Below are 12,277 nucleotides of genomic sequence, written 5' to 3' on the forward strand. Positions count from 1 at the left end.
CGACTTTCAAGAAAAGAGTACTAGTACCCGAAATCGACACAGATGTGTAGGTAGAGGATACCTAGTAGCACGAGACAACTCTCTCTAAGGAACTCGGCAAAATAGCCCCTGTAACTTCAAGAGAAGGAGTGCCTTCTCACAAAGGGGGTTGCAGTAACTAGGCTCGAGTGACTGTTTACAAAAACACAAGTCTCCGCAAAGTCATAAGACCATGTATGGAGGTTGACACCTACCAGTGTCAGAAGGTCAAGGAAGTTGGTGATCGGGTCAACCAGAAGCTTGTACTCATTCCAATCCAAATAAAATAATTTTTTTTTATACAATAAGCACTTATAAATTTAAAGGAAAACAGAAATAGACGGAACCCTCTTGCTGAGAAAATCAAAGAAGTTGCTGATGAATAAATAAATTAAGAAGAAAAAAAATACAAATTTTTAAATTAAGCGTTTAATTTCCAAATTAAATAGGCTAAACAATTGGGTTTGCAGTTTGATTTGTGTTTTTCCTTTCACAACGTCAAATTTTCGCACCCAAAATTCTGACGCCACTCCAACAAAACAATGGTGGCACCGTAATGGGCCAAAGCTCCAAAAACCACCAAAACATGAAATAGCTGGTGGCTATGTCCGGCCAGATCGAACCGGCCTGGAAGCCACCGCTCCGGAATCCGGCTCACGTAAAACCCGGTTCCAGTGAGATAAAACAGAGCCATCGCCGCTTCATAAGCCAGAGTGATATTACGGCGAGGATTACCCCAATTCACGACGGCGGAGTGAATCGCGGGAACAATACCGAAGAGACCCATGGAGACGAAGAGAAGAGCTCTATAGGACCGGAATTTGCTAGTGGAAAGCGCCGGGGATAGCAGAGTAAGGATGGTGAAGATGCCCATGATGGTGATTCCGGCGAGATAGACGAATTGCCAGAGGGGATCGCATTGAAAGATGTAGTAAATTGGGGGGAAAAAGGAGGTGATGATCATGACGGCGATTCCGATGTAGTCGATTCTGAGTAAGAGCAGATTTAGAGGGTGAGAGTGGCAAGAAAAGAGATGGCAAATGCTGCTCGAGAGAAGGCAGAACATTGAGCCGCCTAAGAACACGAAGAATGGCCACCGTTCTGTGCTCGATCCGTTGGTTACCAAACTGATGTTGCCGCCGCCTTCGTGGTGGACGCTTCCCATCAATTCCATCAGTTCTGTTGCTGTGGTCTGCATGACACACAGTTATTATTGTTTTATTAAAAAATTAGATGAAACTTAAAAAACTTACACATATTTTGCTAACTAATTTGTTTTTATTTTATAAAAATTGCGTTTGTTTTCATTAACACCTCTCCTCGAACAAAGAACGTCCCTCCTTAATCGAGACTCGACTCATTTAGAGTCTTAGTTATTCCATAAATTAGCTAATGTGGGACTCACAAACCAATAATACTCAACACAAAATTTTAAAAAGAAAATAAATATATAATTAAGAAACGAGAATTATTATTTTAGTTTTCAAACTTTGGTATGAATTTTTTAAAATCTTAATAAAATTATATAATAGACGAAAAAACTCAAGATGGATAGGCAGTATTAGCTACTATTTTTTAAACAGGGTTAAAAATTTGAAAATTAATGATGAACTAACAAAATTCTATAAATTAATGCATGAAGAAAGGGTTATAAGGTGTTCTTACTCCAATGAAATCTCTAGAAACATAGGAAATGTTTGAACAGAAAGATGTGAGCATAGACCTGCATCAAAATGGGGAATTCATTGCATAAAATTAAATACATATATGCTTAATTTAATGAAACATGTCAACTTAATTATATATATGTTAATGGATTTTTTTTTTTTTTTTTTTTGCTAGAATTTACAAATTTAGTGTTGAGCAGATTAACATGCGTTTTACCGGGTAAAATATGTTCAAATCGACATATTTTTCTTAAAAATCAAATTTGAATTATCGAAGAAAGAAGTATTTGTGAATGATAAACTAATTGAAGTTTGCTGTTGCTTGTAATGAACTATAAAAGTCCTAATTCATCCTCTAACCAAGAACTGAAATGGATGCTTATGAGTTCATTCTTTTTCCTCCAAAGCCGAGATTAATTGTTTCGTGTTCTTAATCTTAACTACTACCGATTCGAAGAAACAACAAATCCAGCGATTAAACTAAATCAGAGAATCAATTTTCACTATCAGAAGCCAAAAATCAAAAGAGAGAAAGCAGTTCAGGCGAAAATTTCCCCAAATTAAAATCGCCATTTCTAACTACGAACGGAATTCGAAGAAGTTTCAAGCACAGAACGAACCTGGAAAAGAACCCGAACAAATCCGCCACTTGAGGCACTTCTTCCATCAGATTCGCCAAACACAATCCCAAGAACAAAACAAATCCAATCAAATGCCTGAAAATTTCAAAAAAAAAACACACACATCATCACAACGCACAAATCAAAATCCAGAACATCACCAAATCGAAGAACAACGCTAAGTCGAGGTCTCACGTCCAAACATTTAGGGTTTCATTGTGCCATTGGAAGACACTAAGAAGAGCTCGCTTGAGAGGCCATTCAGCTCTATAATAATGAAGAATAAACTCATTATCTTTCATATACTCAGGCAACTCCTTAAACGAAACCAACCGACAATCCTCTCTGATTTCATCGCAGCAGCTTTTCTTCTCTCCGTTTCCCTTCCGCCTCTGATTTGTCTCCTCCATCTTCGCTCTCTTCCGATCTTCTTCCGTACAGATCCTTCTTCGCACAACAAATTTGAAGAATCTCTTCCAAAATTTTCCAAATACTTATACAAGACAAGAATTTCGCTTTACTTAAAGCCTTACTTATATAGATAAATTTATTTTTCTTTAAGCATTATTAATTTATGGGGCAAAAAAAAAAAAAAAATCGTCCCATTATCTTGCTTTCTACATGCGTTATTTAATGCAGTTTGTGTGATACACAACTACACCAACAACTTTATTTAATCTCTCTCTCTCCCTCCATGCAGGTGCAGCTAACTTCAAGATCTTAAAATTTTCTCTCTCTTAATTTTTATTTTTATTTTTTTAAATTATTAATTATTAATTATTATTATTATTATTATTATTATTGGTATGAAAGAGGGGTTGGCTGGTGCAATATTTGGGCCACCTATCATAGCAATATTAAAATTTTGACCTTTGGTTTGGTCACTTACCTTTAAAATTATAAATAAATAAAAATTATACTTTTTGTTTATCAATTTTTCAAAAATAGTAATTATTGGAAGGAACTTATATATTTCAAATATATTTAAAAATTAGAGTAATGCAATTAATTAGAATGTAAGAAAGGGAACTAGCTGAGCTAATTATTTTGACTTAGATAAATATTAATTATTATAAATGTAGTTAGGCTGGGTAATGAATTAGGTTGAAAATTGTGATTAACTCGACTTATCTATTCATTTTAAGGTTGGTTCGAGTTGTTCGAGTTATTATTATTATTTTTTATAAAAGTAATTGTTTATATGACAAATATTTATTTGTTTCATTATTTTAAGATTATATTAAATATATTATGTAGTACGAGCGAGCCACGTGGGCCAATACAAATTGTTGAAAAACTTGGTTGCTGGTTTATTTATGAGCCAAGTGTGGTTCCAGTAACACTACCTAAGACTATAATACTTCTAACTTCTCGATCAATATATATATATATATATATATATATATATCTTAATCAATCAAACTATATTTAAAATCTATAAAATTATGATATATATATTTACACGAAAGCATATATAAATTTTAACTTATGACAAATTTTTTATAGTTCATTCCCTTTGAGTTTTGCGTAGGATTCTGTTCGAGTAAAGGAATGAAATTGGTAATTATTTTGTTGAAAGAAAATAGGAAATGAAAATGAAGGGAATTAAATGTGTAATGAAGGGTAGTTGGAGGGTGAAGGGTAAAGTATTTAGGTCATAAAAACTGGGCCATTTTTTATTTTCCAATTGGTCTTCGTTTGGTAGCGCCACGCCCAACTCCTAACTCTCAACCTTTTGAAAAATAAATCCAAGGTTGAGAGGATAGGTGGCCGACCACTACAGGACAATTAATTATCCACCTATTTTCGCTTTCTTTTATCCTCAAACACACTTCAAAACCTAACCTCAATCTTTTCAACGAAGAACCCTAAATTGGATAATTGACCAACTTCTTATTTCCCACAAGTTTTATCTTTTATCCTTCTAAGGAAAATTCAAGAAATCTGAAGAAATTGTTAAGGCCTCTCACAATTGTATGATATTATCTACTTTAAACATAAGTTTTCGTGACTTTGTCTTTTGTTTTTCCAAAAGATAACTCCTTTTTCATAATAATTTCACGATTTTCTTATTATTATTATTATTATTATTATTTTTTACGTTTATTAAGAAACAAACAAGTTTATAATCTTAAAAAACTTGTCTCAATTTTTGAAAAAATGAGGTATAAACATATTAGTTCCTTATCGAAGACATAATATATATATCATTTTGTTTTATAGATGGCAACGTTATTAAACGAGAATAGTACAAAAGAATTTACCCCAACGAAGAGAATTTCATTGATTTTTACAGTATCAAGTTTATAGTATTCTCTTAGGTCTTTGCCAGTTACCATGAAAACAGCAAGCTAGAAGATGCTGAAAGGACAAAACACACAAAAAGCTGCACAAAACTGAGATTTAGCTTCCTTTTTCATGCCCCACCAAAAGAAAGTGGCCAATGTGTTATTTCACCATTTTTATTTTCGTTGTTTCCTCCTAAAATGCCATGAAGACAATTACAGAAACGTACCAGGAAAAGTTCAGTTGCAATGCAAGCATTGTAAAATTTCTACCCCTTGAGAAGGCCAATTGTCTCCAAGGAAGCTCGAATATCAGCACTGCTAGCCTCCTCAGAAGCTTGTGCAACATTTGCAGAGTCAACTGGAACAACGTCCGAAAGAGGGTAGCTTCTGTTGGCGTGGAGCTGATTGACAGTGCCGCTACAAACGCCCTTCAGAACCACACTTTTGTGCAATCCACCAAGCAACCCTTCATAATCTGTGTCCCCAATTTCTCCAACAAACACAACCATTTTTGACAGCTCCGTGCCCCATCGAACATAAAGATACCTGCCACCATTGCATCGCAAGGGGAAAAAATTCTAGTAAATTTCATAGAATCAAATCCCTATGAAGAATTATTTAGGTTGTTGGACTCCACATCGTCAAATTAATTGGAGTAGTACCCATTTCTACCGTAATATAGGAAAGTTTCTCCATGGTGAGACCCTCAAAACTTAATGTAGAGAAAAAAGTCATGGCCGTTTGATAGTTTATTTAAGTTCCTAGACATTTAAATTGCTGTTTTCCAGTCAGCTTTCTCACTGGTTTTATGGTTCAAGATATAAAGGTTAAGATGTCAAGGGAAAATTCACAAACGCACTTCCCAGTCTCAAGGTCTTGCCAGCAGGAGATTGCCTTTTTAGATGGATAATATTTTCGTCCTAAAAGTTGAAGGAGAAAACTTCGAGGAAAAGGTCTAAAACTTATACATTTATGCCCTGCCCCATGCCAAAATTGGTGGACAATAGCTTACCGAGACAACTCAGCACACACTGTCATCTTCAGAATCAGTCAACGTTAGGTCTCTCTCATAAATCAAACTACCTCCTCAAAACCTGGTTGGTTAGAATTCGATAGTCTTCATTTATACTTAATAGTTAAATATCAAAATCATATTTCAAAGAAATAGACAACTTTAAAGCAGTCTGGTTGAGACTCGAGAGCTTGTTTAGTATTTAAGCGTTAACAAATAATTCTAAGAATTGTGTTTCTGTGGCATATAAAATGTTGGCAAATACTATACGGTTAACATACATAATTTATTAGATTTTTTTTTAAGAGAGAGAGAGACTAATTCTACTTTATTTCAAATAATTCGGTAACTAGTGAGATTTTGTATTTAAAAAAATAATAATAATAACTAGAAAAAATAACTTCTTGCTAACCAAATATACTTTCAATATGCTTTCTTTATCCTAGAAACAAATCATTTTTAAAAATAACTTCCAAACAGCTTATTGGTGCCTAAGAGTTGTAGTTTCTCAAGGATTTACTACATGCCATGATCTTCCAATATCCATGGTTATACTGAGAGAGAAATAGTAAGAAAATACACAAGAGCATGCACCAAAAGTAATAGTACCTGAGCGCTTGGGAACGGGATGCCAGTACTGGAATTACATTTAGCCTGGTGCCATTCTGACAATAAACAACATGACAGCGCAGAGCTTGAATTCTCAGCGATTTTCTGAGTTCCTTAACTGCTGGGATCTGCACAAAAGCAAAGGAAATTCTTGACTTATGAACTCCTGAGACATGCAATCAACAAACGATGCCCTCTACAATGAGATGCATAGTTTAGGAATACTAAAAATTCACCAACAAGATAACCTTTTTCCACAATAAAAAGACTGATCAACGTCATCACTAAAAGTTGAAAATTACCACTTCAGGCTTCCCAACATTGAAAGTGTAACAATAATTTGTTGAAAGTTGCTCCGCTGCAGTTACAAGTTTTTCCTCAGTATTAGCGCTCCTATCAGAAACTGAAGCAGCCCATTTAACTAGAGTTTTCCTTAATCCTTCTCCACCCCATCGATATTCAATGTGTGAATGGTAATAGAAGTCAACCACAAAGGGATCATCTTCCAAATTTGTGGATGAATAGTAAAGATCACTGCCACTGTTGCAAATGAAAGCATCAAAATCATTAGCACGGTAGCCCCCTGCGACCAGAAATGAATTCACTTCAGATATGGTCAACGATGTAGAGAGAATAAACCCTATAGTGCCTTCACTCCTTTCCTTCTCCACTGCCCCAAACAACTTTCTTGTGGTATCAACGAGACCTGTGATAGTATCACTATCCACTGCAATTACAAAGAGATGTTTCCTCCTCCTCAATGCCGGAAACTTGCCAGCATTTGCATTTTTATCAGCTTTTTCTGCAACTGATTTTCGTGTATCCCTTGAAACACCCTTTGACCAGTTCAATACAGCATTCTCTAATTTAGTTGTTCTATCTTCGAGAGATCTATCAGTTCCACCACTCTTCTCTCCATCTAATGAAAACTTTAGGTTTAGAGAAATGTCTTGTATATCTCTCCACGAATCACCAGGTGAGCCTGATTCTGAGTTATCATCTTCATCTTCATTTCTTTGCCAATGTGGATATCTCGGTTTGCAACTAGCAATTTTTGATAGATATGTCTTACAATGCTCTGGCCATGAAAATAGGTGAATATTCTTCAAACCACTCTGCCGGCATCTAGCCCAAAGGTGCTTGTCTGCAACAAGCTTCAGAAGAGCATCAGCGATAGACTGTTGATCATGCGGATCAACAAGAAGACCGTTGTCAAGCACCTGCACAAACATTTTATTAAGTTTAAAATTTGTCAAGCATATGAAAATATAAAAGCATGAGAATCAATAGTTGTAATCAAAATTTTATGGCTAAAAGCAGGCATACCCGATGTATATCAACAGGACCTCCATTTTTTGTAGCAACAATGGGTAAACCATGGGCTGCTGCCTATTAAACAAAAGTGTAGAATAGATAACTGGTTAATAAAATAAATACTTCTGTGAAATGAAAAGTAAGGAAATAATAGAAATCACCTCAATTAGAGTAAGTCCAAATGGCTCAATGAATGCTGGATTTATAAAAACGCCCTGCAAATCATAAATAAGGATAGCAACTTAAAGGATAGGTGTTCAATACAAAATCGGGACGCCACAAGAATGTCCCAGGCATGAAGAGAACAAAGAAAGCCAAGAACGAACAAGAGAAGATATCCCAAAATGGGAAACGGATATTAATATAACCCACAGGCACTGGATGACGGTGCAAATTACAAAATATTAGCCACTGGCATTTAAAAAGCTTAATAAAGCGCATACCATATTCCTCAGAGAACGACAGTCAATGTTTAGCGTGCAAAATATATTTTTCTTAAACCATGCTCCAAAATTCAAAGGGATTCACAATATCAAATTGAAAAAAAGGACTTGAGGACCTCACAATGCAATATGTATGTGCATGAAAGAAACTAGTTTAAAAGCAAACTATGCACCTACGAATTACTATGGCTAGAAAAGTTTATGAATTGGTTCTCATGGTTCCCGAGCAAGTGAAACGGTACCTGGAAGATAATATAACTCATGAACTAGCTAGGTGCAGTGAATGTAGGAATTCTGAAGTTGTGTATGAAGAAAACTACATAATTCACTAACCAGCAAGCTGTATTGAGAATAGATAAACATTGTAAACAGGACAAGAGAGAAAATGTACCGAATATTTATTCTTTGTGAACACATGAGTACCTTGGTTTTTGCAGCCAGACGATATATGTCAGGAACGTCAGATTGTTTGTGATGTTTAGGGTATGCCACTTGTCCATACAAATCATATTTGTCAATAAGCTTAAGCACTGAGAGAAGGACAGATGAGTTTGTACTTGACATTTCATCAATTCCTTCTCTATTACCCATAATTAGTGTCTGCAATGTATGAAGAAAAGTCACAGATAATTATCATGGCGCAAACAGCGTCAAGAAGATTGCCTGATCAATTATAATCCTTAAAGGATTCCACGTACAAGGTTTGCAAGCTCCCTAAGTGGCCGACATTCTCCAAATGCTTTGACCAAAGTTGTGATATTCTTCTTTGGATCCGGTCTCGCAAGTGCAAGTATCATAGGTTTACGAGGATTAGTGAAGAAACGCATTATCTGCAAATGCCATAATATAGATCAAGATTATTAAAAAAACAGGGTTCATTATTGTGTGGAAGAGGAAATCTTCTAACAGCTTACAGTCCACGTCCACAATAACTTAAAGTAGATGCATAATAATAATAATAATAAACATAACCTCAAACCAGATGGGTGGATCTGGCAAAGCGGGATGATCCTCATTTCCTTCTGTCTCAACGTCCATATCACCTTCAGGAGGAACAATATGATGGAACTCCATTCCAGGAGGGATTATCTGCATAGGGGAAAGGAATATTTTGATATATTATATGAAAGGAAAGTAGTCAAGGGCCAAACAAACAAGACAGCTGGTTAAACAATGTCAGACAGTTACCAAACAAGTTAGCCTGCATCAGGAACAGTACGACAACACTACATAAGACCACACAATGAAATTTGCGTACAATTAGATGGAAAATTTTAGAATACGTGTACCTCCGAAGTAATAACTCAGAAATTTGTTGATGAGAAAGGACTACGACTTGCCAAAATGACTCAACCAAATTCAACCACTATCAAATAAAGAATGGTAAACACTCTATATACATGGAAGTATCATTCAATTTAATGGTCTTATCAAATTAATCGCGTCTGAAGGTCACATGCACTACATAGATGCAGAAAATTCAACATACAAGCATGTAGACATTTGTTACTTACCGCCATACGGGGCATGAACCTGCCATAACAACTCACATTACGCTTTATCCTAGCACGAAGTTTACGTTCCAGGATTGGATCAAACCCATCATATAATCTCCATTGCTCTTCAATTTCCTGTCTAGTGCTCGTTACAATTATTTCAGAGGCATCAAGGGCTAATTCTTCAGCTTCTATCCGGCGCATTATTTTGTATGTTATATTTATCTCATCCCTTGACAATCGAGCCTGTTTTAATAACTGCTCCAATTTATCCCGACCTAATGAGTGGCCAGTAAAAAGCATTGGAACATTTAAAGCACCAGAGAGCAGCGCTGCAGAATCCCCAGCATCAGCATAATGCCCATGGATTGCAACTGGCCAGACCGGATGTCCCCCACCAATCTGCTCACCAAGAACTTTAGACATCTGGATGACATGGCTAAGTGCACCATCAACAAATTCAGGGATGTGCGGCCACAGAAGCTCTTTAGGAATATATTTATCTCTTGGACCAAATGGTATACGAATAATATAGGCACCACTGCTCTCGCCTATCTCACCTTCCAAACCATCTGAATTACATGGATTCAGCATTTCCGTAGGTTCTGCATAGCTCCAATCAACCTCTGGGGATGATACTTGTCTTGTGAGCAAATCTACCCTATACACTCCGGGCATTGATCCCAATGCCCTAGCAAGTTCTACCACATATTTAACCTAAACAAGATGGAGAAGTAAAAATCAATCAGTTATGCAATTCTATACATGAACGTAGAAAATGAGGTGTTATAGAAGTCAAGATTATAGAGACAGAATGAAACTAATATTACCTGACCACCAGTATCAGAATCACGGCCAAGCTCCATGTTATCTCCCCTTATCAGACCATGAAGACTGCATAGCATTGATCGCCAATGTTAATGAAATGAGTAATAAATATCCAAGATCACAATATATATAAAATCATAGCATCACAAGAGATCCAATCAGAGGGTGGAAAAATTTTAAGAAATTAAATGACTATAGAAGGAATTTGCTATATCAGTTTAGAAATAGCCATACAAATCTCACAACCTAAACTTCAAAGGTAGTTGTAGTTATTAGGAAAAGGAGATTATATTCACTTTCGCTTCACTAAACTTGCATTTGATAAACAAGTGAACAGATATAACACATTGCAAGTTTGCAACAATAAAGGAAAATCATGACAAAAATCAGTACATTGAAAAGAAAGAAAAGTAAAGTTATGGTCGTGCCTCACTAAGACAATATACAGCTTTTTCCCCTTTTGCTGACTAGCCCACACCTCCATTGCATCAACGGAGTTGATTCTTGGAAAACGTGTCTTGGCGTTATCTCCTTGAACCAGTATATCACTGACTACATCTCCTTTCTCTCCCTCTGATAAATCTTCAGACATATCAGCCGTTGCTTCTCTTCGACCCTTTTCCCGTTCAAGACGACGCTTGGCCTTCCTTAGGGCTTCCTCTCCTTCAAGCTACAAAACCATAGATTTCATAACTACTAGTGTGCGTATTATGCTTTCCAGTTTAAACATCACCTTTACAAAAAAGTTCGCATTCACATAATTCAAATCTCAATTAACAGATATGCATTGTCTCCAGTTTCAAAGATAATAATAATAATAAGTCTTAGTGATCAACAGCTTAGTTTTTAATATGCAAAAAGCTGCATGTTCTATCAGTTTTCTAGTGGCCCTGCTAATCTTAGCAAAATATAATCTAACATTTGCATGGTGGCGGACAGTACAGAATCACAAACTTCATACCGAACAATCAAAGAACTCAAGAATGCTGCCAAAAGATAGGCCACAAATCTCAGAGGGAGACAGAAGAGATAACAAGATTCATACATAATTTTTTCGATCAAACAATCCAGTAATTCCTCAATAAGCTTATGTCGCATGCGAACTAGCCACATAATCTGCGCGATTATATTGATACAAAAAACAAGAAAACAAACCTGTTTCTTCTGACGAGCTAAGTTCCAAATCCTCCAGCACATATTCTCCAATCTAGTATTCCTCTCCTGAGGACTTCGGGTGGCTGCAGCCTTGAACACACAAACATAGCAAGCAACTCGAGTTCAGAGAAAGCAACGCCTAGTTCGATAAATCAGGCGAGAAATGAATAGATATCCGATTACCTTAACCCAGGAGCGATACAGATCACTTTCATCGAAGCCAGTGATGACCTCCTCAACAAAATACCGAGTAGGATTGAAGTGCCCCCTCTCTCGGAGAAGCAACGACGACGATTTCTTCGCAGACTTGGTTTTATCAATACCAGGCCCAACGTCAAGAATTGCCTCCAAATAGCTATTAATCCAATCATTTCCAGCCATTATACTTGAAAGCTAAAACCTCGATTCTCTTCTCCGGCCTCTCCTCCCTCAGAAAGAGAGACAAAGAGAGTAAACTCTCAGAGAAAGAGAAAGATTTGAGAAGAATATGCTCGCCTCCGACGTTGAAAATTGGCAAACTCTGACAATCCAAGACTCAAAACCATGAAGAGATTCGGAATTGGGTGTCGTTTTCTTGCCCGGTGAGCGCGCTAAAAAAGCTCACCACTGTTATCGCTATGCGTTTCACCATAAATACGCCTACTTTCCGTGAATTTCTACACGAATCTAAAAAAATACGCTCCAAATTACTTCACTCTCACCATTTTCTTCATAAATTAAAATTTTATAATTATAAATTGGATATTATATAATATAATATTTTAATTTTAGATATACATATGGTCATTTAATAATTTCTACCTTTTTATCCTGGGATTTCATGCCTT

General features: G+C 36.2%; 2 protein-coding genes across 2 annotated transcripts; both read right to left on the reverse strand.

Moving 5' to 3' along the window:
• Window positions 1-373: 373 nt before the first annotated feature.
• On the reverse strand, window positions 374-2,859 carry LOC111485218 (heptahelical transmembrane protein ADIPOR1). The gene is made up of 4 exons (XM_023131999.1): window positions 2,501-2,859; window positions 2,306-2,401; window positions 1,684-1,741; window positions 374-1,210 (listed from the first exon to the last, which is right to left on the reverse strand). The coding sequence occupies exons 1-4, from the start codon at window positions 2,713-2,715 to the stop codon at window positions 509-511; spliced, it is 1,071 nt and encodes a 356-aa protein (XP_022987767.1). The 5' UTR covers window positions 2,716-2,859; the 3' UTR covers window positions 374-508.
• A 1,705-nt stretch (window positions 2,860-4,564) lies between these two features.
• Window positions 4,565-12,060, reverse strand: LOC111485105 (probable sucrose-phosphate synthase 1). Its single transcript, XM_023131823.1, has 13 exons — window positions 11,634-12,060; window positions 11,451-11,540; window positions 10,724-10,965; window positions 10,298-10,361; window positions 9,486-10,184; window positions 8,944-9,060; window positions 8,670-8,801; window positions 8,395-8,571; window positions 7,690-7,743; window positions 7,541-7,603; window positions 6,517-7,434; window positions 6,215-6,342; window positions 4,565-5,139 (listed from the first exon to the last, which is right to left on the reverse strand). The coding sequence occupies exons 1-13, from the start codon at window positions 11,829-11,831 to the stop codon at window positions 4,860-4,862; spliced, it is 3,162 nt and encodes a 1,053-aa protein (XP_022987591.1). The 5' UTR covers window positions 11,832-12,060; the 3' UTR covers window positions 4,565-4,859.
• Between the last annotated feature and the right edge of the window lie 217 nt (window positions 12,061-12,277).

This window comes from Cucurbita maxima, unplaced genomic scaffold (assembly GCF_002738345.1).
Source record: "Cucurbita maxima cultivar Rimu unplaced genomic scaffold, Cmax_1.0 Cma_Scf00010, whole genome shotgun sequence".
NCBI classification, from domain to species: Eukaryota; Viridiplantae; Streptophyta; class Magnoliopsida; order Cucurbitales; family Cucurbitaceae; genus Cucurbita; species Cucurbita maxima.

Bases quoted from the DNA above. Each gene is read 5' to 3' on its own strand.
- LOC111485218 (XM_023131999.1), bottom strand. From the start codon at position 2,715: ATGGAGGAGACAAATCAGAGGCGGAAGGGAAACGGAGAGAAGAAAAGC. The intron at 1,742-2,305 runs GTTCGTTCTGTG...ATTTTGATGCAG, and splicing joins TTGTTCGGGTTCTTTTCCAG to GTCTATGCTCACATCTTTCT. The intron at 1,211-1,683 runs GTAAGAACACCT...TGTGTCATGCAG, and splicing joins TTTCTAGAGATTTCATTGGA to ACCACAGCAACAGAACTGAT.
- LOC111485105 (XM_023131823.1), bottom strand. From the start codon at position 11,831: ATGGCTGGAAATGATTGGATTAATAGCTATTTGGAGGCAATTCTTGAC. The intron at 10,362-10,723 runs GCACGACCATAA...AATGCTATGCAG, and splicing joins CTGTATATTGTCTTAGTGAG to TCTTCATGGTCTGATAAGGG. The intron at 7,604-7,689 runs GTGATTTCTATT...TTTGTTTAATAG, and splicing joins TTGGACTTACTCTAATTGAG to GCAGCAGCCCATGGTTTACC.